General features: G+C 39.6%; 1 protein-coding gene across 4 annotated transcripts; it reads left to right on the top strand.

The window, feature by feature from the left end:
- Positions 1 to 281: 281 nt before the first annotated feature.
- phka1a (phosphorylase kinase, alpha 1a (muscle)) lies at positions 282 to 24,406 on the top strand. Of its 4 annotated transcripts, XM_017310617.1 has the most exons (32): positions 282 to 572; positions 3,674 to 3,832; positions 3,915 to 3,962; positions 4,916 to 5,084; positions 5,165 to 5,247; positions 5,335 to 5,415; positions 6,810 to 6,908; positions 7,055 to 7,201; positions 8,881 to 8,934; positions 9,525 to 9,647; positions 10,212 to 10,307; positions 10,434 to 10,541; positions 11,152 to 11,230; positions 11,310 to 11,444; positions 11,804 to 11,913; positions 12,018 to 12,162; positions 12,252 to 12,330; positions 13,294 to 13,463; positions 14,290 to 14,451; positions 15,186 to 15,280; positions 15,368 to 15,513; positions 15,604 to 15,757; positions 17,087 to 17,245; positions 17,321 to 17,450; positions 17,560 to 17,661; positions 18,665 to 18,780; positions 20,361 to 20,390; positions 20,805 to 20,849; positions 22,186 to 22,347; positions 22,591 to 22,644; positions 23,731 to 23,931; positions 24,018 to 24,406. In XM_017310617.1, the coding sequence occupies exons 1-32, from the start codon at positions 495 to 497 to the stop codon at positions 24,189 to 24,191; spliced, it is 3,693 nt and encodes a 1,230-aa protein (XP_017166106.1). In that variant the 5' UTR covers positions 282 to 494; the 3' UTR covers positions 24,192 to 24,406. The 4 variants fall into 4 exon arrangements, with proteins under 4 accessions (XP_017166106.1, XP_017166105.1, XP_008433571.1 ...); XM_017310616.1 differs by lacking the exon at positions 20,361 to 20,390 and having other exon boundaries at positions 13,294 to 13,361; XM_008435349.1 differs by lacking the exon at positions 20,361 to 20,390.

The following is a 24,406-nucleotide window of genomic DNA, read 5'->3' as shown; positions in this document are numbered from 1 at the left end:
TGATTTTTTTTTTCAAGTTTATACCCTAATTTTAAAATTAGTTATTGAATGCAACATCTCTCTTTCTGAAATGTTGTTTGGTTTAAATATTTCCAGGTCCTATCTCTATGGAGAGCGCAAGTGAGGGTTGGCATTTATGCTGGGCTAATTTAGTATTGTTAAAACTTAAAAATTAATATATATACACACAATCACACATTGGAATTTTGGTCTATTCTCACTTCCTGTGAAGTATGCTTTTACTTTGAAGATGAGAGAAGTTACTTCCGGTTGCGCTCTCATCTCGGATTCATGTTTCACCTCTTCCTCGCTTCCTCCAGCTGCTGAACTGTGTTTAGTGCAGCCAAACTGCAGCTTAGTTGTCCTTCTTTCCGGCTGCTAGTAATTCAACACAGCGCAGCAGAAAATGACCTCTCTGTCTAGAACCTAAGACAATTTTTGTCCCGAACTGTGTGTACCCGCCAGTAGAAGAAGTGAGACCTTCACTTGTCAGCATGAGAAGTAGGAGCAACTCTGGCGTTAAATTGGACAACTATGCCCGGGTAGTGCAGCAAACTATCCTGCAGCACCAAGTGAGTGGCTAAAGAGGTTCTACATAACTTTGATGACTTTAAGACTTAAGCTAACTTGTTTAGTGGTTGAAAACACTGCAGCCAGACACGGAAGCTAAAAAAGAGTTAGAGGTAAAGCATGCACAGGGCGAGGTAAGGTTATATTTCGCAAGTCTGTGCTGCTCTGACATATTTAAATGTTTTTGTACGTGTTTGCAGTCACTGTAGAGGAACCACAGTCATGTCAGAAACGCATATGTTGTCAAGGTTTTCATGTGAACCTGCACTACAGAAATTACTTCCTGAAAAGATATGGTTTTTTTGCACATAATTTTGCTTTTAATCCCATGGATTTCGTGAAAAAAATAAAAATAAATAAATACATCTGTAAAGTTTGTGGTACTTTCCAAATTCCAAACGCCTTACTGCAAGAATCTTCTTTTAAATTATGTTGTTTGTTACCTGTATTTAGCTGAAATTTGTAACAGTGTTGTACCAATTTCTGTATTCCTTTGAGGCCGTATCTGCTGAGTCTGATTAGAATTATTTTCTGTGTATTATAAAACATACAAAACTTATTTTTGTTTTAGCTGAACGATTAACTTTGGCAAATGTGGCCTATAAAACAAAAAAAAAAATTGCTGGTTGCTCAAAATGGTAGTACATGAGGGATAAACTGATATGAAAATTTGGGCTGATACCAATATCTGATAGTACTTCTGTCATGGGTAGGAATGCACAATATTATCTGCATGGTATTGGTATCAGCCAATAGTAGCTTAATATCGGATATCAGCCATTCTGTCAAAAATAATTCACCAGTATAAAAGGCTCTGTTCTTATGTGACAAACCAGTGACAATGATTCCTCCAGCACAGCACAATGTCATAAGAAACTGTTAAGTGTGCAACTGATGTGCTTTTCACCTGTTCACTTGTTGCTTGTGAACAGGTTGAATTTTGTTTTGTGAAGATTTACAAATTTGCACTGTTTTGAGTGTTGTCATTGTCTTCGAGAGAGCAGATGTTATGGATAAATTTGACATTAAACATAAAGCAAGTTGAAAGTCTTGTATCCTTTTTAGCATTTGCATTTGTTAGCAGGCTAAATGGACAAAGTTAATGCAGTATTTTAATTCCACAGTAGAAAAAGCCATATAGTTTCAGTAAGTAGGTATTGGAAAAAAATATCGGCATTGGTATCGGTTATCGGCCAAATGAGTTTTAGTATATCGGCATACCGGATATTGACCAAAAATCCAATATAATGCATCCCTAGTTATGGCCGATAACATGTTCATCAATATCCCTATTATATATTGAGATCTACCATATATCGGCACTAATATTGGTATTGGCCGATATAAGTCTTTTTTTTTAACATATTGGGCCGATATAAACAACCATTATTTATCTTGTTGGTGTCTGATTCTGGTTGGGGTTTTTCTTCACAAACGTTTTGAAACGGTAGTGAAATGTATAGAATATCAGTAAAAGGCCATAACAGCAATATTAAAATCAGATATTGATATCGTCCCAAATTTTCATATCAGTGTATCCCTAATTTTATATGATTCGCTACGCTTTTGAGACCATGTTAAAGCAACCACATCGCCTTTGTTGTTTTTCTTCTTCAGTTTAACACTCTGTAATCCTGCACATCATCACTGTCGCTATCACAAGACTGAACAAGTATCACATGGCAACCCCTTCCTCAAACACACAGTAACTAGGTGGAAATAAACATAATTCGTAATATTGATGCAGTTTTACTTATCAGACCGAATGTTAAAAAATTACTAACGTCAGGCAATACCAATAATAATGTCGATATATCGTGCATCACTAGTTGAGATGCACCAAGAAATTGACCCAAAAAGAAAGATTTTTAGCACAATTTTAAAGCACTAACATGTCGCCCTGACAACAACTCTCTTCAGTGTGGATGTTGTTACTAAGATTTTTCATCTGAATCACTCTTGGGTCTGTTGTCTCTGAAACAGGAGAAACTGAATGTGAGGTCAATATCTGAATGTGAACACGGTCAGTTATTGTGGCTGTGTCCACTTCACTGCTCAAATAGAGCAATTAGCCAACAGTCCTCCATTATCACATCTCGTTACAATTGAAAACTCTCTGGTGGTCCAGTCACGTTGCTCTGCATCTCGGTATTTATGAGTCAGCTGCTTAGATTTCCTTAAAACTCCTCAGCATTTTGACTTCTCCTGCAGCACTTCAGTTCCACCTGGCCGATAGCCACGCTGTGGAACGGTTTTTCTCTGCTGGAAACAAAAGCTGCCTTGGTGCTGAAAGAGCCAACTGCCACTGTGAGCTAATGAGCTGTAAGGGCAGCAACACTTGAAAAAAGCTGAACAAGCAGCTGCATATTTGAACACAAACCCTGATCCAGCAGGAGGGTGAAGAGGCTTTATGGGAAACGTAGTTTTAGACATTTTGTTGCTGGTTCGATTCCTGGCCTGGCGACCTTTGCCACATGTCTTCTCCTTCTCTCATTACCGACTTTCCTGTCAACTAACTATCAAATAAAGGCCACTAGAGCCGATGAAACCTTAACAACAACAAAAAAAACTATGGCGTTTCACAATATTAAGACACCATACAACTGCAATATTATTGGGATTGGGATGGGAAATATATGTTGTGCACTAATACTCAGGTATTTCTCAATTTAATGATCTGCTGTAGTGCCAGAATCAATAATTATGTTGGTAAACTCCAAAAGGTGATAGTTTGAAGCTGATGCTGAAGAGGCCATATTCAACAAAAAGCTGTAGTCCAGACTGAATGTTGTGAGCCTAAAATACTGCTGTAATATTTGACCACTATAAGCATCAGTGTAATTGTAAAGATTGTAAACCTGTGTATTTTCCTTCCACCTAGCAGGGGTGCTCTACTTTCTGTCCTTCTGTATTATATTAAAACATACTGAAGTGCCCGGATGTAAATATTTTAGTAAGACATCATACAAAAGAAAATTTGTGATGGGTTGGGATTAACACTCGTTTTCATCCCAAATATTTTGTCACTGTTTTCATCATGCCTTCCATGCCTGATGCTCAGTTTTCTCTTCCCCCATAACTGTGGTTGCTGTGTGTTGGACAGGATCCGGTGACGGGTCTTCTGCCAGGCAGCACCGACCAGCCGGATGCCTGGGTCAGAGACAATGTGTACAGCATTGTGTCCGTGTGGGCCCTCAGCCTGGCCTACAGGAAGAACGCAGACAGAGACGAAGACAAGGCCAAGGCCTATGAGCTGGAACAGGTGGGTATGTGGATGGACTCAACATCATCATGTAGGCTGCAATATGTTGAAACCTTTGACATTTCACCCTCTTTGCCCGTAGAGCGTGGTCAAGCTGATGAGAGGTGTTCTCCAGTGTATAATGAGGCAGGTAAGATCATTGATGCACTTATTGCTTACCTACAAAAGGATTTCACAGTTGAATTGCTTGGAAAGTCAAATTACTATATTTTCCTGAGTATAAGTCGCATTTATTTAGAAATTGTTGAACTTGAGGGAGGCCCTTGCTCATGCTGATGAAGGGTTCCAGTGACATGTTGTATTTAGTTGCTTCTTATCAAACTCATGGAAACTGGAAAGTACCAATGTCCGTGCTCTAAATCAGTTTGCTCTGACCATCTGAGGTACCTCGTCAGATTGTCCTACCGTAGCGGGAAGGACCTGGCTTGGCGTACTTGAGAGTAGACGGTGAAGAGCAGAGCTGCAGTAAATCCATCATGACAGAGAGGCGGTGGTGTTCATCGACTTGGTTCCACCTGCAAAGTCATATATTCACTTCCTTTGAAAATATATGACCAGGAAGTGGAGACGTAGCTGCGCGGACCACAAGCCTCACAGCACCAGTCAAAAAATGAGCCATGAAGTCGCTCCGGACTATAAGGGTTCATTCACACCAGCCTTGTTTAATCCGCTTTAATCCAACGCTAGTTTGTTTGTCTAGGAAGAAACAAGTCAAACAAATTACTCTGACACCTCCACAGTTTGTTTGAAGAGGTGTGAATGCATAATCGAACTTCAATGGGGTCCGAAAGAGAAAACTCTGCTCCGCCTACAAATGTAGGACTTGATGCAGTTGAAGTGAGGAGGTGAACAGGTTTTTCAAAGGGTTTGGTTCGTTTGACACAGTGGTATGTGAACGAGAAGCACACCAGACGAAAATGGAACAAATCAATCGAACCGAGTCCACCAGACTGTCGCATGTGAAAACACCCTAAGTCGCAGGAAAGGCCAAACTATGGAAAAAAAAAATTGCGACTGATAGTCTGGAAAATGTGGTATTTCAGAAATACTCTGTTTTTTATCGTCTTTGTTTTCCTCCTACAGCTGGACAAAGTGGAGAAGTTTAAATACAGCCGGAGCACCAAAGACTCGCTCCACGCCAAGTACAACACCAGGACCTGCGCCACCGTCGTCGGCGACGACCAGTGGGGCCACCTGCAGGTGGACGCCACCTCTCTGTTCCTGCTCTTCCTCGCTCAGATGACTGCATCAGGTGCAGCAAAGGATCTCCTGTCCGTTTAGACCCAACGCCCGAATGCGCTTGGATCTAAAGTCGGTGTTTCTCTGCTCCAGGTCTCCACATCATCTACACCCAAGACGAAGTGGATGTTGTTCAGAATCTCATGTTCTACATCGAGGCAGCTTACAAAGTGGCTGTAAGTGTCCGTTCATCCACCTGGCTCACCGCACCTTTACGTTCTGGAACTGCTCTGAGTGTCTCCTCCCTGTCTGGCCTCCTGCAGGATTATGGGATGTGGGAGAGAGGAGACAAAACCAACCAGGGCATCACAGAGATCAATGCCAGCTCCATAGGCACGGCTAAGGTTAGCTCCCGTTTTACAGAGTCACAGGAATAACACTAAACGGAGGCCTGAACCGGAGCTAAAACCAGAACAGGTGTGCCCGTGAATATCTTGCACAGTCACTCCAGCGGCCTTTACGCTGACATTTAGCTGACCCGGCCTCTCCGAAATGACTCTGGATCAGATGCAGCGGCGGCAGCGGCTTTGTTTTGACGGTTGAAGTTGAGCGGCCTGAGGTGATGTTTGTTGGAGAGAATGAAAAGAGAAGAAGAGCTTATAGGTGGCAGCTTTGCTAGATGATGCGGAGGTTATATTAAAGAAAGCCTCAAGCTTCATTCTAAACGTGATCATTTTGAAGATTTAGCTTCAGACTCCAGCACTCTGCCCGTCTGACTCCAATGCTGCCCTTGGCTGGCACTAAACAGGAGGTATCAGGTTCTGTGCAGTCATTTGAGAATAGCCTCCTACACAGAAATAACACAGCACACAAAGTTCTCACTGCAGTCAACACACACAGACTTAAATTTAAAGGGGCAGTATTGTGAAAAATATGCTTCTTTTTCAGCTTTACATCATCAAACACAGCCTTGACTCTTTCATGAATGTTTGAGAAATCCTTTAATCTCCCATGGCAACCATTCAGCTGTTCAAAACGCTCAGGTGGGCCTAGCTCCGCCTTTGAGTCAAAGTTCCTCCTCATAGGTGCAGTTTCCAAGCTTTCGCCTTTCAGAGCACCGAACCCCTGCGACTCCCCTACTCGGCTCCTTCAGACTAGCCAGCAGAAATTAGCAAACACTTCAAGGAACCGTGCATCTGTTGAGCTCATTATACGAGCTACTTTTCAGTGAAACGCTGGTAAAAATGTGGTTAAAAGTTTAAAAGAGGAGCCGTGTTATGATGACTTACTGAAGACGGAGTTTCAGAGCAGGAGATTTTAAAGCGACAGAGGCCCAATTTCAATGAGTTAAATTAGTAAGTAAAATTTCTTTAGTCATATTTGATATATATAAAAAATTGTATAACAACTGAAGTTAAAATAGTTCCTTGATTGTGCTATAAAATGACTCTTTCGTGGCTGGAAAAGACAGCACTGCCCCTTTAAGAGGACCATACTGGACCATTTGTTGTCCTTGATGAAAAACAGTCCTAAAGCTTTCAGATAGATCGATGGCTTTTGATTCCTTTAGTAACAAGAGGACAAAGAGGTGCTCAGATCTAAGAAACAAGCCCACATTTTTAGCCTCTCCACCTTAAAAGTTGACATTGGGTGTATATCTTGAATTGCCTGTTACCAACCATTTGGATTTCCACTGGAAGTTGTTCCTACATTTCTTTCTAGTTTTTAACGATTGAAAGTAGCTTATTGGAGTATTCAGTAAATATTTTATTTGCTAAGGTTGCTGCTTGACCTACAGGCAGCTTTGGAGGCTCTGGATGAGCTCAACCTGTTTGGAGCAAAAGGAGGGCCTGGATCTGTGGTCCATGCGCTGGCCGATGACATACAGCACTGTCAGGTACACACACACACACACACACACACACACACACACACACACACACACACACACACACACACACACACACACACACACACGGCATGTTATAAAAAGTAATAATATCATTGTTTAACTCAAACATTCTCTCTGTGCTTCATTTTCAGTCTATTCTGACGTCAATGTTGCCCAGAGCGTCCATCTCTAAAGAGGTGGACGCTGGAGTCCTGGCCATCATCACCTACCCCGCCTTTGCTGTGGAGGACATGAGCATAGTGAACATGACCAAGGAGGAGATCATCTCTAAACTGCAGGTAGCCTCTCTTCTGCTGTGTGCCTGTATGGTAGACATCAAGATTTGGAGATTTGTTCCAGGCTTTTTTTTTTTTCTTAATTGAAGAACTGCAATGTTTTAGAAATATGTGCTCATCTCCATGTTTCCATTATAGTATCTGATTCTAAACAGTAGAAAGTAATATATGTGCAAATTTCTTTTAGGATTTTTTAAGCATTGAGAGTAAACACCCTTAAAAAGTCTTCAGTTCATTTATCTAAAATTGAGGCCTTAAAATTTCTTAAATTAATTTTAAAATGCAAATTGGCCTTTAATATTGTCACCTTCCTAAAATGATCACCTAAGTTTTTTTTTTTGTTTGTTTGTTGTTGTTTTTTTTTCATTTCAAGCAGCCAGACTTGTCTTTCTTTTAATCCAGAAGATGTGCAAAATTGTAAATGGACTGAACTTATATAGCGCTTTTCCAATTATTTTGACCACTCAAAGCGCTTTACATTAGATTGACTTTCCCCCATTCGCACACACACTTTTATATAACGATACACAGGTCAGTAGGCCTGTTAGGTGCCTTAATAAAGGCGAAAACATCGCCTTGATTTAGGCAAGGTGATATTTTCTCTCTTTTTTTTGCCAAAAAATTACTTGGGCCATTATTTTAGGAAGGTAACGATATATTAATCACAAGTTTTAAATTTTGTCCTGATAGGACTATTTAATTTTTTTTTTCTTCCTTGCAAGACTTTTCTGTCAGGCAAAACTTTGAGTCGCTCTCAGACATCTTCATTGCGTTCTGTGACTCAAGACACTTGGGGCTACCATTAACTAGGGCTGTGTAATAATATCGATTTTGCGATATATATCAATATTTTCTTTCCTAGAAAAAAATCAATATTCATTCGCAAGTATCATAACATCCAACTGTCACCTTGCTTACTCACTTCTTGCTTTGCCGGGAGAGTGATTCGGTCATCAGGCTTAGAGTGATTCCTTCAGATGTTAAGTATCAAGGTTAAAAAGGTATCAAACTATTCAGAACAGGGTACTTGGTGCACTTTATTTACTTCTCAAATGCACGTAAGCTACAGTTTGTTCTGTTTAAATTAAAAGAAACATGTTTTCTCACCACTTCTTTGAATCATTTTGTCCAGCTGTCGACTTTAAGTCTGTGTCCATGTCCAACCAGAGCCAGGTATTGTGTAGTTGGTGCTTTTAATCAGTTTTCAGTTAAATTAATTTAATCCAACTCTATAACAGTCACAAAATGTCACCAAAATCACTCTGTCCCTCTAAAATCTTTCAGAAAATCGCATAAGTGTATTCAATTGTATCGTTTGCCGAATATTGCAATATATCATATCGTGAGCAGAATATCGTGTATTGTATCGTGAGATTATTGTATTACTACAGCCCTACCATTAACTCACTGCTAATGCTAGATACCTGATTTGTTTTTTTACTAAGTGCAAATGTATCCATTCATGATGGGCTTAAAAATGTCTTAAAGTCTTAAATTTGAGGAGGTGAAACACTGATTGGATTGTGTTCCTGCTGTCTGCCAGAGATGTTTATTTTTTTCCAGCTCTGATACTTTCTATAGCTTTCATTAAATACCTATTCTTATGAGAACTGAAGATTACTTTTACCAATTGTAGTCCTTTTTTAATATTGTCTTTATCAGCTCCTGCTCTCTGTGTTCAGGGTCGATACGGCTGCTGCAGGTTTCTCAGAGACGGCCACAAAACTCCCCGAGAGGTAAAAAGGAGCACAAAAAACCCTCACATGCAGCTTTTTTCGTCTTCTTTTCACAAAACATTACCTTGTTACATCTGAGAAGGAGCAAACTGAGCTCCACTTTATGACTTTTTTTCCCCTTAAATTTCATCATCAAAGCAATGTAAGCTGGGGAGATTGTTGTAGCCGCAGTGATGATGTTTTTGTTGGGTTTTGTTTGGGTGGAAAGTAGCTGAGGGCAGCAATAAACTGAGGGATGCTGCATGAATACAAAAAGATTCAGTCACCATGGCAGTGAATGCATCCCTCAGATGTTAGTTTCTTTGACTAAAGGATGGAAAGTGTGAAACTTTGTTTATTTTGTTTTGGTTTTCAAAAGAAACCAGTGGAGTCCTTTAACTAAACTGCGTAATTTAAAAAAAAAAATCTATCACCAGCTATCACTTATCCAAAATTAAGGCCTTGAAATTCGACAATATAATGGAAATGCTTTAACTGTATGCTTGACCTTTCTGAATCCCTGCCAGATTATAGCTAACTTTTAGAGTTTGTTATTGTTGGAGGTCTGAATTTCTAAACCTTTGTCTTGATGTGCGTTTCTCTCCGAAAAGGATCCAAACCGGCTGTATTACGAGTCGGCTGAGCTGAAGCTGTTTGAGAACATAGAGTGCGAGTGGCCTCTGTTTTGGACGTATCTCATACTCGACGGCATTTTTAGCAACAGTTATGAGCAGGTAATTTATGCCTCAGTGACCAACATGAAACACATGTTCACTTTTGTTTACTTTTAATGGAAACTAATTCTTGATTGTGGAATTACATTTTTAAGACCAAGTTTGCCTTTGATGAACTGTAGGACTTGGGGTGCCACTGATCAAATACATCGATTAGGACACTGGGACAATTGGCAGAAATTGGGACAACTGGCTTCTTCCCAGTGGTGTGCATCCCAGAAAATGTGCCTTTCATAGGACCTTGACCCTAAATACTACACCAATCTATTATAGCATGTATGATAAAAATGACTGGAAGCCACACATTAACAAAACCTGCTTACTTTAACAAGCTGAACCATTGTACTTAAAACTATATAACATGTAAGCGTTATTGTGAGCTAAACTTTGGTCAGATATCAGTAATTAAATGTCCTTCGTCTGGGTTTGTATTTGCCTAATCTTTCTCCTCTATACCACATTTTTATTAAATAAGTCTTTTTGTAGGTATATTATTGAAACAGTGTTGTACTTTCTTTGTACGCAGACGTGTTTTCTGTATATTTCCGCTGATGTTGGTTACAGGTGCAGGAGTACCAGGAGGCGCTGGAGGCGATCCTGATCAAACAGAAAGACGGGATCTGGCTGCTCCCAGAACTCTACAGTGTCCCTCCAGATAAGGTGATGGATTTCAAGCTTTAGAACATCTTTCATATCTAATCTTAGCTTCAGACTGACTTCTTTGAGTGAAAATGGGTTTTAGGTGATTGTAAATCTGTCCCTCTATGTGCTTGGATGTTCAAACAGGCGGAAGAGGAGTACGTGAACCCTCACTCAGTAGAAAGGATCCCAATGGGGAAGTGTCCTCTAAAATGGGGTCAATCATTGTACATCCTTGGAAAACTCCTCTCTGAGGTGACCAAACATGAGAAACCTGACGCTGCTTGCTGTTGCTCATCCAGACAATACTGAAGGCCTCAAAACTTTCAGTAAAATCCTGCTTGCTGTCAATGAAGTAATACTGGGAAGTTTTGGGGTAGTGCCTCCATTATAGGAGCTTACAAAACATTAAATAAATTAGTTCTTTGAAAACTAAATCAGAATTTTTTAATGCATAAATATTTGTCTAATAAACCTTAAAAAGTCATAAAACCTTTTAAATTCATACCCTGAAATTAAGACCTTAAAATGACATTTCAAAAATGTACGTTGGTATTAATCATAGGTATTAAATTTGGTCTGACTAGGCCTATTTAATCTTGAATATATTTTTTCTCACTGAACTTTTCTGTTAGGCATAAATTTGAGTCACACGCAGACTTTATTGCGTTCTGTCACTCACTGCTAACATACCCTTGCTAACTAGCTAGCTTTTTTGCATCCATCCTGAGGAAGTTTAATTTTAACACCAGTTGGTTGGATTAAGTTCGTACATTTCTTTCCATCCATAAAGTTCTTAAAAAGTCTTAAATTTGGGTTGGTGAATTCTGCAGAAACCCTATAAACGGTTCTTATGTGCTTCTAGGGTTTTCTCGCCCCGGGAGAGATCGATCCCCTTAACAGACGGTTCTCCACGATCCCTAAGCCTGATGTAGTTGTACAGGGTGAGTTCACAGCCAAGACTAATTTACTCCTGCAGTCATTTTATTGTTTTTACCTAAACAAACTGGTTTTCTCCTTTAGTGTCCATTTTGGCTGAGACAGATGAGATTAAGGCGCTGCTGATGAAGAACGGTATAAACGTGGAGACCGTGGCGGATATCCATCCCATCCATGTTCAGCCCTCCAGAGTCCTGAGTCACATCTATGCCAGACTCGGTACAAGCTCCACATCACCTCTCGTTCTAACCACCAATGGGAAGCTTCAAACCTGATGCTAACTTAAACGTTAGCGGCTAACGTTTAGCCGGTGTTCTCACAGTGCTCAGAAACTTCATATCTTGTTTGTGCCTCAATAAATTTGTTTCCTAAATGTTTCCTAATAAACGATGTAAGAAGAGCAGTTAGGCGCTTTTGTTATCAAGAACTACTTCCTTTTGTACTTCAAAATAAGAGTCCTACGCACAGACTTAGAATGTATGGCTTACATCAAATTCTGTTGCATGATATTGGGTGGCACAAAATGTAATTTTCTCCTCACATTCCCTTTCTTTCTTGATTCTTCTCGTCTGTTTCAGGCCGTAACCCGAGGCTCGGCCTGACAGGAAGACCCTACAGAAGAATAGGAGTTCTGGGAACCTCCAAGTTCTACATCATTAGAAACACAATCTTTGCTTTCACTCCTCAGGTAATGAGAAACAACAGATATCTGGATTAAAATCCCAAAAGATTTCACATTGAAAACCTCTCATCCTCCATGATCTTTCTTTTTTTTGCTAAAACCAAACACAGTTTATTGACCACCAGCAGTTCTACTTGGCTCTGGACAACAAGATGATCGTGGAGATGCTGAGGAACGAGATCGCCTACCTCGCATCCAGATGGAGGATAACCGGACGACCGACGGTCACCTTCCCCATCTCACAGACTATGCTGAGTGGGTGTTTGTGTCCACTGAGCGTTCTTTCTGTTGAACCTTTACATGCTTTGCCTCTGTGATGGCCGTTTTGCTTCGTTCTGCTGCAGCTGAAGACCGCACTGACCTGGACCCTGCAGTCATAGCTACGCTAAAGAAGCTACAGGATGGATATTATGGAGGAGCAAGGTGGATTTATGTTTGATGGATTGTCCACTTTAAATTAGGTTTGTTTTAAGGTTTGGAAAGTGCTGGATTCCTGTATGAAGTCCTTGAAGGTGCTTGATGGTCAAACTGTACAGTTTTGTAAGAAAGTGCAAACTAACCTTTGATCAAAAACTTACATTTTGAAAATGTTACTTTCAGGTGATAACTTCCATATAAAAAGTCATACACATATTTCTTTTCCTCACTGCCTGACGTTAAATTGGACATTTTTTTTTTTTAAGTTTTAGATAAGTGAGATTTACCAAAATTATTTTTATGTCCTAAATGACAGAAAACATAGTGAGAACATTTTTTAGAGATTATTTTGTAGCTTTCTTTGTATATTGTGCTTAACATTTGGACCCCACAAGTTTTTTGCTCTGGTGAGGTAGCAGTGAACCCATATGCTTCTTTATGAATTTCTGCGTGTGTGGTTTCGGGAACTGACGGTCTGACGGGACAAACCCCACACTGTCAAACCGTGACATTTTCAAACCGCATTTAATTTGAGCAGAAAGGTAATTAACCTTTATGTGACTTGATCAATGTAAGGAATATCAATTATTTCTAATGGGTCAATGGATGACCTATTGATCTGTCATCCATTTCAAAACAATATTTTTATTTATTTATTTATTTTTTTGTTAATGTTATGTTCATAGACCAGTCAGTTGTATAGCGTGAGTACAGAGACATTTTAAAACATAAAAAGTTTGTCCCTACTGTAGAATGTAGAAAACTGGACATTATTAGTGACGGTACTAAATTACTACAGAATAGTAAATTGAAACAGTGTTTTTTTTAGTTTTTTGTTTTAGTTCATTTGTATTGTTTAAGTTAGAAAACTTACCCTGTAAAGTTCTTGCATTCTACTGTGGGAAAAGTGTACAAACCCTGTAAGCACCATAAATCACTTCCTTCCCATCTCCTTTCTCTGCCTGTAAGGACCCAGACGGGAAAGCTGTCGGAGTTCCTGACTACTTCCTGCTGCGCTCACCTCAGCTTCCTCGACGGTAAGGGTTCCGGCAGCATGGGCCGGCACATCGACCAGTATGATGATGATGATGATGATGATGACGGCGATGGATACATGCATGAATTACGTTGTGATGATGGTAAGAATAAAGTCTGGATGATGGAGAGGAATGGTGACACCAGCTAATAATAAGACATTTGCACCACTACAGGTTACGTGCTTTTCATGGTTGGTTTTACCATTCCTTGTAGAATGCACTCCAAAAATACATTCATGGTGTCAAATACAAAGAATTCATTTGTCTCTTGTTGCACGAATTTCCCAATGAAGAAACTAAATCATAATTTTTATTTTTGTTTCCGATTATTACAGTAGATTTAATTCTCTGTCATTGTAAATGATGATTGAACTAACCTCTCTGAGCATATCTTTAACATGATTTACCTGGAGCTCCATCATAAACCTGAATCACCAGCAGACTTGCATTAATCACCACTGTCTTCTACATCATGTGTACACTGACCTGTGTAGAGTTTCACCATAGTGGTGATGGTGGTTGTGGTGAGGCAGCATGTTGTGTGTGCATTTTGTTTGCATAAATCCATCATTTATATATATATAAAAAGAAATGCATGGCAGCTTGAGTTCATTTGGAAAATATTTGATTTTTTTCTTGAATTAAATATGCTGGAGTGAAAACATTTTGGCATAAAACTGATTTTGCGAGCATGACTTGGCACAGCTGGTTTGGTGCATTTTCTCCTAAATGCATCACATTTCCCTTTAACAAATGCATGAAAAAAATCAAACTAGAAATAGATTTTTCAGACCTTTAAATCTTTTAAATTAAGTTTTTTTTTAAAGAAAGGTGAGTTAAGACCTTTTTCTCTTTTAGTTTGTATTTATTCTGGGTATTTGCCCTTTTCTGCTACTCATTGTCGTTTCCTTGCTGTCCGTTCCTCCAGAAGCGGACGACCTCGCCCAGTATCTGGACCACCTGTTGGCTCACTCTTCCCCCAAGAAGTCTAAGCATCAGGCAGGAGGCCTGGGCAGGTTCAAGGCGGCGGCCACCAAGACCAAAGAGATGGTTTCTCTGATGAACAAGGCTCAGGATCTGAACATACACAGTGAGCCGTTACAGGAGTTCTGTTTCTAAAAGAAGATGATGATCCTCAATCAGGGTGTCCATGCATCCTTAAAACGTCTTAAATTAATTTATCTTAAACTAAGGCATTAAGAAATTTAAGACAATGTAAGTTAGCCTCAGATATGTTAATCACAGGTCTTAAATTTTGGTGTGGAAAGACCTTTTTAATCTCATATTCTCTGTAGATTTTTTTCCTCGTGGGACTTTTCTGTCAGGCAAAACTTTGAGTTGTGCACAGACATCCTCACTCACTGCATTCTGTGATAAGTTGCCAATACTTGCTTGCTAGCTGGCAAGCAAACAAACAAGTCATCAGCAGCTAGCTTATGACCCTCTAGCTAGTTAGCTTTGAGAGCAGTAGATTTTCTTTGGTAATGTCAGGTTTTTTACATTTGTTTCCCCCTTTCTGGGTCTGGTTCATGTACTGGTTTTTGACTTTTATTTTGTTTGTTAACTAGCCATCATAGCTAGTTAACTCTCTAACAAACTTGCTAGCTCTCTAGCCACATGCCATGTGAGAAACACAAAGCCTACTGCCTAGAGCCACAAAAAGACCCCAAAAATTTCACAGTTTTTGTTCCCTGCATTTCTTTTTTGCATTTGTTGTGAGACAGATCTTAAATTTTATTCATATTGGTCTTAAAATGGTTATAGAAAATCTTAAATTTGAGTTGGTAAAACCTGCATAAACCGTGTGACTTTTATTTCATCCAGACGTCAACATGTACCTACCGAGCAAGCTGTTTCGTTCTTGTCAGCCGTCACTCAACCTGAATCTCCCAGACCCTTCTGAGCAGCAGGAAACGCAGGTTCTCCCTGTTCTTCTCTTTCTTCTTCTTCGCTGGCACCAAACGCCCGCCTCACTCTGACCGCGTCTCCCTCCGTCCATTCTCCAGAGCTCGGCGGTGTCGATCTCAGTGGAGAGCGGCATCCCCAGAGACGAAAGCGGAGCCGTCGACTACGATGCTCTGGTGCAGCTGCTGCGGGACACGAAAAACCTCCAGGACCAGGCAGACATCCTTTACATCCTTTTCAAAGACAAGTAAGACTTTGACCTATGCATATTAGTGCAGTTGAACAGGACTGCTGCTGCAGTCCACAGTAACCGTCTTGTTTGTGTGTGTGTCCTCAGGGGTATGGAGTGGGACACCCAGCTGCAAGGCAAAGGCTTCACAGTCAGATCTCTGCTGAGCGAGCTTTATGAGAAGGCTGGTGACCTCAAACACTGGGGCCTCATCAGGATGATCTCTGGGATGCTGAAGAAGAAGGTGGAGGAGCTCGACTCGGTACGGAGCGGCTGCGTTGCTGTGTGAGGGATTCTTGCACAAAACCAGATGCCATCAATTCCTGGGAACGTCAGGAAGATTAGTCAAACCCAAGTTTCCACACAGTCTGGAAAAGTCCAGAACTTGATTTCAGTAATTCCAGGTCCTAGAATAATATGGGAAAATGAAATTGAAAATATGAAGAAATGTTTATCTCCTGATTTTTAGCACCAATTCATCATCTTAAATGAATCTGAAATAAATAAGTTAGCCTTAAATATGTCAATCACTGGTCTTAGTTTTGTTGTGGCAGGACTATTGAGTCTCATTCTATGCAGCTTTTTTGTCATTGGACTTTACTGTTATGCAAAAATGTGACTCTCGTGCAGACATCTTTACCGTGTTCTTTCAATTCCAGACTGCTACTGCTAACTAGCTGCTAATTAGCAGCTAGCTGTAATCTTGCTAGCAAGCAAGCTCTACCCTTGCTAGCTAGCTGGCTTGACCCTTGATAGCCAGCCAGTAATGACTAGCTTTTTTTTTACATCCATCATTTGTAAGTGCAAATCAATCACCAGTTGACAGGAAGATGTTCATCTTAGCCATTGCCTCACTTTTTGTCATAAAACTGATTTTGCGAGCATGACTTGGCACAGCTGGTTTGGTGCATTTTCTCCTAAATGCATCACATTTCCCTTTAACAAATGCATGCTAATGAAAAAATCAAACTAAAAATAGATTTTTCAGATCTTTAAATCTTTTAAATTAAGTTTTTTTTAAAGAAAGGTGAGTGAAGTCCTTTTTCTCTTTTAGTTTGTATTTATTCTGTGTATAAATACAAACTAAATACAAGCAAATAAAAAAATCAAACAGTTTTTATTTGCGATTTTTCTTTGTGCATTTCTGTTGTGATGCAAGTCTTAAATTCTATTTATAGTGGTCTTAAAAAGCCTTGAATTTGAGTTGGTGACACCTGTACAAAGCCTGCATTTAATTTTGCTTCTGCCACTTTTTAACTTCCTACTTTTCTTTCTGATGTTTTCCCTTTCTCTTTTCTACATTCCATTCTTCTTTTTTTGTGCCCTCATTTTCTTTATGTTTTTCCTTCCTCCTTTAGTACCAGTTTTTTTCCCTTCCAAGTTCCAGCCTGTTCCAAGCTGTCTGCTATCAAATTATTAGCCATAACTTCATAGTTAGTTGTTGTATGTTATATATGAAAACAGTATATAACCTGGAAGTGTGGAAAGTCTGGGAAAACTTTAACATGAAAATTGAGTATAAACCTTATTAAATGCATGCAATTTAGAAGTGCAGAAACATTTCCAAATCCATCTCCCCAACGTTGTCTAGGCGTGCTCTGACCTGCTGGCGCACCAGAAGCACCTGACCGTGGGACTTCCTCCTGAGCCGAGAGAGAAGACCATCACGGCCCCCATCCCTCCAGACCAGCTGGCCGCTCTCATCGACGAGGCCAGCGACAACAACATCAGCGTGGCCATCCTCACCCAGGTGGCTCACTGCGTCCCCCCCACATAACCTCCCATGAATCGCTCCTACCTGTCGTAATCCCTGCCCGTCTCCTAGGAGATCATGGTGTACCTGGCGATGAGCATCAAGACTCAGCCGTCTCTGTTCAGCGAGATGTTCCGGCTGCGAATCGGCCTCATTATTCAGGTCATGGCCACCGAATTGGCTCAGTCACTCAGCTGCTCAGGTCTGTTTGTTTCGTTGGTCAGTCAGAGGTTCAACAGCTTTGTTCTTACTGAGTCGAATTGAAAACGATGGAAGAAACATCCAGGACTTGTTTTTGTGTGTATGAGCAGGAGAGGAAGCCACAGAGAGCCTGATGAGTCTCAGCCCGTCTGAGCTGAAGAATCTGCTGCACCACATCCTGAGTGGGAAAGAGTTCGGAGTGCAGCGCAGCGGTCAGTCCTCCAGTACCACAACTTGTTTTGAATTATTTACACAGCTTGGCTATATATATTTTATTATCTAGTTGTCATGCTACCTATAAAATCTTAGATCTGGGATTTGATATCAGTGGTCCAGACTTTCTTTCTTTTTCTTATGTCTAAATGTGTCCATCTTCCCTTCCTCCTTCTGTCATCATTTCTTTCCCTCCCTCCTGCCCCTCCCAGTTTCTTCTTTGACTCCTAATGTTTTTGTTGTTTGCTGCTTGCCTTGTATCTTTTCTTTCTTTCTTTCTTTTTTCTTTCTTTCTTTCTTTCTTTCTTTCTTTCTTTCTTTCTTTCTTTCTTTCTTTCTTTCTTTCTTTCTTTCTTTCTTTCTTTCTTTCTTTCTTTNTTTCTTTCTTTCTTTCTTTCTTTCTTTCTTTCTTTCTTTCTTTCTTTCTTTCTTTCTTTCTTTCTTTCTTTCTTTCTTTCTTTCTTTCTTTCTTTTTCTTTTGTTGTCTCCTTTCCTCTATCTTTCTTTCCTATTTTCTTATGGTTTCTTTCTCTTTCTTTCTGCATTTCTTCAGCTTTTCTTTCTTTATCTCTTTTTTCTTTATTTTTCTTTTCCTTCTCATTTCAGCTTCTTTCTTTCTGCCTTTTTTCCTTACTGTTTTTCTTTCTTCCTCTCCACCTTTCTTTTTCCTTCTTTAATTCTATCATTCTGCTTTTTTCTTGTTCTACCTTTATCTTCTTTTCGTTTCTTTCTTTGTCTTCTGCTTTTATTCAATTCTGTCATTGTTTCTTTGTCTTTCTTTATCTCTTTTATTTCTCTCTGCTTTTCATTTTCATTCAGTTTTTCTTTTTGTGTTTTTTTTATTCCTTGAGGTTTTAAGTTATTGAAGTTTTTATGAAGCGAGATCTATCATAAATCAACAATAAAACGTAAACAATTAATGTGCTGAGCTCTACCTACATGGAAAACTATGCAGGATCACTGTAAAATGTAAGACTGTGTGTTTGGTTTCCTCGTCTGCAGTAAGGGAGGCAGACGTCGGTGTCAGTTCTGCCATCTCCATCCATCACCTAGGCAACACCGGCGCCACCAAGAGTGAGAGAGCGGGCATCAGTAAACTGAAGAGCGACATGAAAATGGTAGGCAGCTGAGACTCATTAACACTTTTAACTCGACCTGCATTCAGAAGTGGAGTGAGAAACACGATTAAAACTTTTAAACAGCACTAAGGATTGAGAGACTAACTCAGCAATCGTTTTTAAACGGAGGAAAGCGAGATTCTGGGACATGATTATCTTATTTTAAACAATGTGGTGAACTTTACTTTTGTGCCTTTTACAGCTGGAGCGCAGGTTATCTATGCTGGACCCCAGTCAGGTGATGCTGAACGTAATAGTGGGTGTTAATTCACCTCACGGGTGCAGATGGGGGAAATAATTTCACCTTCATTGAAGGAGATTTTAAGTAAAAAAAAAAAAAAATTATTATTTTTTATTTATTGCGCCAATCAAGTTTGAATCGGGAAAAATTATCTTAATTCTTACAACTGACTCAAAAATCCAGTTTACTAAAGAAGCTGGGGTTTGTAATTTTTTTTCTGCTGGGTCTTATTTTGACAGTAATCCACATGGGAAAATTGATGGTGTTGGTTCTCCAACAAGAAAATACTGTTTGGTTATCTACTGTCAAGATCTGTTTAAAATTTGAGTTTAACGTTACTGATTTTCAAAGAAAAAAAAAATACATAAAAGTAGGAATAAATTGCCGTTTTTGTGACAAATTGACACAAATCTGGTCATTTTTCTAAGTTGTGTGTTACATGTGGATAGAACATTAGTTTACCTCATCATCCTCATCATCATCGTTTTCACATGAGAATAAGATTGTTAAAGAGATTCAAGATCCTGACCAGGAGTTTAAGTCTCAAGTCTTTGCTTTTGAGACTTGCGTGCGACACGAGTCAGAGTCCAAACCTCGAGTCATTATCTCTGACACGGTGACGGATGTTTACAGTTAGCTATGCTAACTATGCTAATTATTAGCATATTACTGCTAATAATTAGCGTCAACGTTTCACAGCAACTTCTCTCTGACACACAGTGGAACATTGCTTCTGCGTCTAGCTTCATGAATTAATGAATAAAATACAGATGGAACGCTCGAAAATACCTTTCTTTTTTTTTCCCCTCTTTTTTCCCACTCCTCTTTCCTCTGTTTTGCTTTCTTATTTTTCTGCCCTTTTTTCTGCTTTTTTCTTTCTTTCTTGTATTCTCTTCTTATTTCCTTCTTTGTATTTTTTTTGTTAACCAAATCAGCGATTTTTGCTCACAGTTATCAATTTAAATTGGCAAAATCATTACCACGTGTAGCCATAGTAGATATTAAGAGATGTTTTCAAGTGATTAATTTTATTAAGTTGGAAGCAGCTATATGTTACCATAATCAATCTTTTTTCAAACACTGTTAAGTTTAGAGTTTTTCAAAATAAATCAGAATTTGGTAAAAAAAAAAAAAAAAGTAAAGTTGCAGGTCAGGAATTGTCAAAAATTTATCAATTGGTCATAAAGCTATTAATGGACATTAGCGTGACTATGAACACGTCCAACCTTTCATTAGCTTGTTCTTTGCGTTAGTTGAAGCAGACTGTAAGATCTGACCAAGATAAAACCAGTTTCATCTCTGTAAATTTAGAACCTTAAATCATGTTTCTGTATTTCAGCTCGACCAGCCTGTGACGCCCACCGAGAAGGTGACAATAAAATGAACAGCAGGGGTTCACTAGAGATCATTCATTTCAGTCTGAAGCTCCTTTCGTTTCTGAGACTGGTGTATTCTGGTGCTTTCTTTCTTTATAAACTTTTAACAGGACGATTGATTTGGGAATTATCTGCTGCCTGACTGTCTTGAAGACAGTGAATCCATTTAATTTTCTCAAATTAAATGTTTGTTTTTTATAATAACTTGACTAATTCTTGCAGGTGATTTTTCTCAACTACCCGATAATTCCTGTTGTTTCTGATACTGGTGTGCCATCATGCATGTTGTGACTCTACTGACCTGGGGTTGAGCCGACTCATCACTTTTTCTACAATTTAGTTTTTTTTTTGCCTTTTTTTTTTTTGTTCATTGTCTCCATTTGTTTGTTTGTTGTTCTGCCTCTCAGGGTGTCCGAGCTCAGTCAGTGGACGTAGAAAGCATCGAATCTGGGGTAAAAATCTGCTTTTATCTGCCAGTTTTTAGAATTTTTATAGAGACATCACCTGGATTTAGTAATGGATCTTTATATTTTTGATAGAAAAAACTGTGGGATTGTTAGGTATACACATTTTAAGAATGGTTTAGGAGCCATTATGACAAAATGTTGATTATTTCAGTAGTAAATGTAATTTTGTTAACTTTATCTGGTCATAATGTTGCATTTAAAATGATCTGTACTTGTTATAATTTGTGTAATAGCTTCATACTCGTATAACATGCATTGTTTTCGCTCCTTATCACAAGTTCACATGTTGACACAATGTTTTGTTTGAAGCTCGTAGGTATCTTAAGTTTTAAAAACTCACTTGTAGACTATATTCATAATTAAGTAAATGTAGTCTTGTTATCTCAGTTCTCTACATATTCTACAGTTTTTGTTTCTACGTTGCAGTAAACAAGATAACAAATTTTAGTGCTCCCCCTAATGGAGTAATCTGGTAACTAGGGATGCAAATTATCGATTAAGGAGTTACTATAAAGTTGACTGATCTTAACAATCGACTTGGTGTTTTTTTCATATGTGAAACACTTAACTCCCCATGAACAGAGAGATATTCTTACACTTGTTAATCTTGAAGGAATGTTAAAACGCAGCTCCATGAAGCTCACAACAATTTTTCTGCGCCACCCGTCCGCTTTTCTGTCTGCACATCCTCTTCGTTACATGTCAGTCATTTTTGACTGTTGTCGCCCCTCCGTCATGGAGCTCGGCTGAATGAGCGCTACTAAAGTGGTAACTTAAGGTTCTTGTTTAGAGGTTATATTTCAAAACAGAACCGCATAAAGTGCATTTTGCATCCCGCACTGGACACTATGGACTGTTTCGCTTTCCCGTTCTGGCTTTGCTCCGCCTTCTTTGTTCAGCTGGCTCCGCCAAGGATGACCAGCGGCGTCCTCTGCTGGATGGTGGCCAAACTACAACACTAAAAGAAGGTCTAAGTTATTAGTTAATCAATTGGAATTTATTTTAATTCAATAACCCATTAATGGACAATTAATCGTAAGTTGATTACTTATGTCTGGTAACAGATATTGAGATGTCCCCCACCCTTCAGTAGAACCTTTGAAACGTCTCCCCTGGTAAAAGGAAAAGATGAACTAGCAGGATGCAGATGTTTTCTTCCAAAGCGCGTCATAAAAAAAAAAAAAGCCCAACAACTTGACGTCACTTTTTGTGAATACGTCTAAAAACGTTTCACTGTGCTTTTAAACAAGCAGGGGGTGCTGTTTCACCAGATACCATCAGTGGCTACAGAGACTTGTCTTTTGTCTTCCTCGCTCTGCAGCGGTACAGACTACCCTCTGTAGAGTCCATTGACATTCCGGACAGCTTCCCCGTTTCCAAGGACACCAGACATGGCCAGTGGCTGCGCAGGAGGCGGCTGGACGGAGCGCTGAACAGGGTCCCCGTTGGCTTCTACCAGAAAGTGTGGAAGATCCTGCAGAAGGTCTGTCTGCTTGACGTTTGTTACACATTATTCAGTGAATAATTTACCCTATTGTGAAGTGTAGCAAGTTTGGAATACGTTAAAGAAAGCGTCGTTCAGCTAAGTCCTCATTAGTCTCTTTGGTTTGTGCTCGAATTAGAATCTAAAGGTCCTATTTTATTTTGGCAAACATGCCATCAAAAAATTCAAAATATTTTGTAATATTTTATAAGGCAGAGATAAAGTGCCCTAATTGTGTTGCAGTGCCATGGTCTGTCCATAGAGGGCTTTGTCCTTCCATCTTCAACCACCAGAGAGGTAAGAAATCACTCCACTACTTGTGTTTTTACATTTTCTCTAATAAACTTAATATCAAAGCAATCTGGGAGATATTTATTTTTTTCTAATGAGTTTTTCCTCTAATTGCAACTCCAAAGTACTTTTATCGAACTGTAATTTCATCACTGTACACTGAGATTTGAAACTTTTATTCTATTTGTGAAAACACCCATTTTAATGCTTTTCCTGCATTAGACAAGCACCAACACTACAATATATCAGCAGGTCAAAGTTAGACTTATTGCAGATTAATGTTAAAGGTTTTTTTTAAAGGACTGTAAAACTCTGTTTGGGATTGGTGAAATGTTTTATCTGTTACTGAAGAGTTTTTAGGCTTTTATTGCTCAAAACTCTCCAATTAAAAATTCTCAAATGTTTTAGTCCATCTATGCCACATGTGTCAAACTCAAGGCCCGGGGGCCAAATCTGGCCCGCCGTAGCATTTTCTGTGGCCCTTTAGACTCCAAATTACATCAATACGTTCTTCCAGTTTTTCACAAATCTGCAAAATTCACACAAAATCAACAAATCTCCGCATTTTTTCTTCTTCTGATTTTTAGTGCAAATTTTCTCAAAATTGGTCAAAAACATTGAGTTTAAGTGACGGCAGCCTTACTTGATGTCGAGTTATAGTCCATAATTGATATGGTATGTAATAAAAAGTCACATTTCATATCATACATTAGCTAAAATGTCATAAAAATTCCTAATTCCTTCCTAATTTCTAAATTGGCACCACAAAATATGCAATTTTGGTTGGAGAAAAAAAGCACTAAAACAATCACAGAATCCTGGAGGAACAGCTATTTATTGATATTTTAATAATTTAATTAGTTCTATCAATATATTCTGGCACAAGCGGCCCTTTAAGAACATTCAGGTTTTTGATATGGCCCGAAATGAAAATGTGTTTGACGCCTCTGATCTATGCCAACGAAGAGTTGAAATCACTTGGATAAAACACCACCGATGTGGCTTTGAATAGCAAAATTAAACCAAACTCTCTTTTTTAACGCAAGAATGACGATTTAGGCTCGTTCCATATTTATATTTTGCCTTCGTCAGATGACCCCTGGAGAGATTAAGTTCTCCGTCCACGTGGAGACGGTGCTGAACCGTGTCCCCCAGCCCGAGTACCGGCAGCTGCTGGTGGAGGCCATCCTGGTCCTCACCATGCTGGCCGACGTGGACATCCCCAGCATCGGCTCCATCGTTCACGTGGAGAGGATCGTCCACCAGGCCAACGACATGTTCTACAAAGATCAGGTCAGAATCGGCGGCTCCGAACGTCCGCGTCTGGATTTCAGCCGGGCGCTCAGACGAATTTCTTGTTTTGCCTCCCGTCCCCACAGAAGGACCTGGGAGCGGAAGACCACATCCTGGAGAAGGACCCGTCCACAGGGGTGTGCAAGCTGTTGTACGACAGCGCTCCCAGTGGCCGCTTTGGGAGCATGACCTACCTCACTAAGGCAGTGGCGGCGTATGTGCAGGACTTCCTGCCCAGCGGGGCGTGTGCGGTGCAATGATGGTCTACAAGAAAACGATGTGGTGTGCTTTATAGAATAGTAATAAATTAACAGAATGGTGAGATGCCATGAGGTCAGAGTGTTAAAGCAGAGAGTGTGCTACTGTTTTTATTAGGCTGTAGACCACAGGTGGCAAGAGCCGGTGTCCTGCAACTTTTAGATGTGCCTCTGCTGCACCACACCTGAATAGAATAATTAGGTTGTTGGCAAGGCTC

Source organism: Poecilia reticulata, linkage group LG18 (genome assembly GCF_000633615.1).
Source record: "Poecilia reticulata strain Guanapo linkage group LG18, Guppy_female_1.0+MT, whole genome shotgun sequence".
NCBI classification, from domain to species: domain Eukaryota; kingdom Metazoa; phylum Chordata; class Actinopteri; order Cyprinodontiformes; family Poeciliidae; genus Poecilia; species Poecilia reticulata.
Note: the sequence above shows the minus strand (reverse complement) of the source record. Positions and strands in the feature narration are given on the sequence as shown.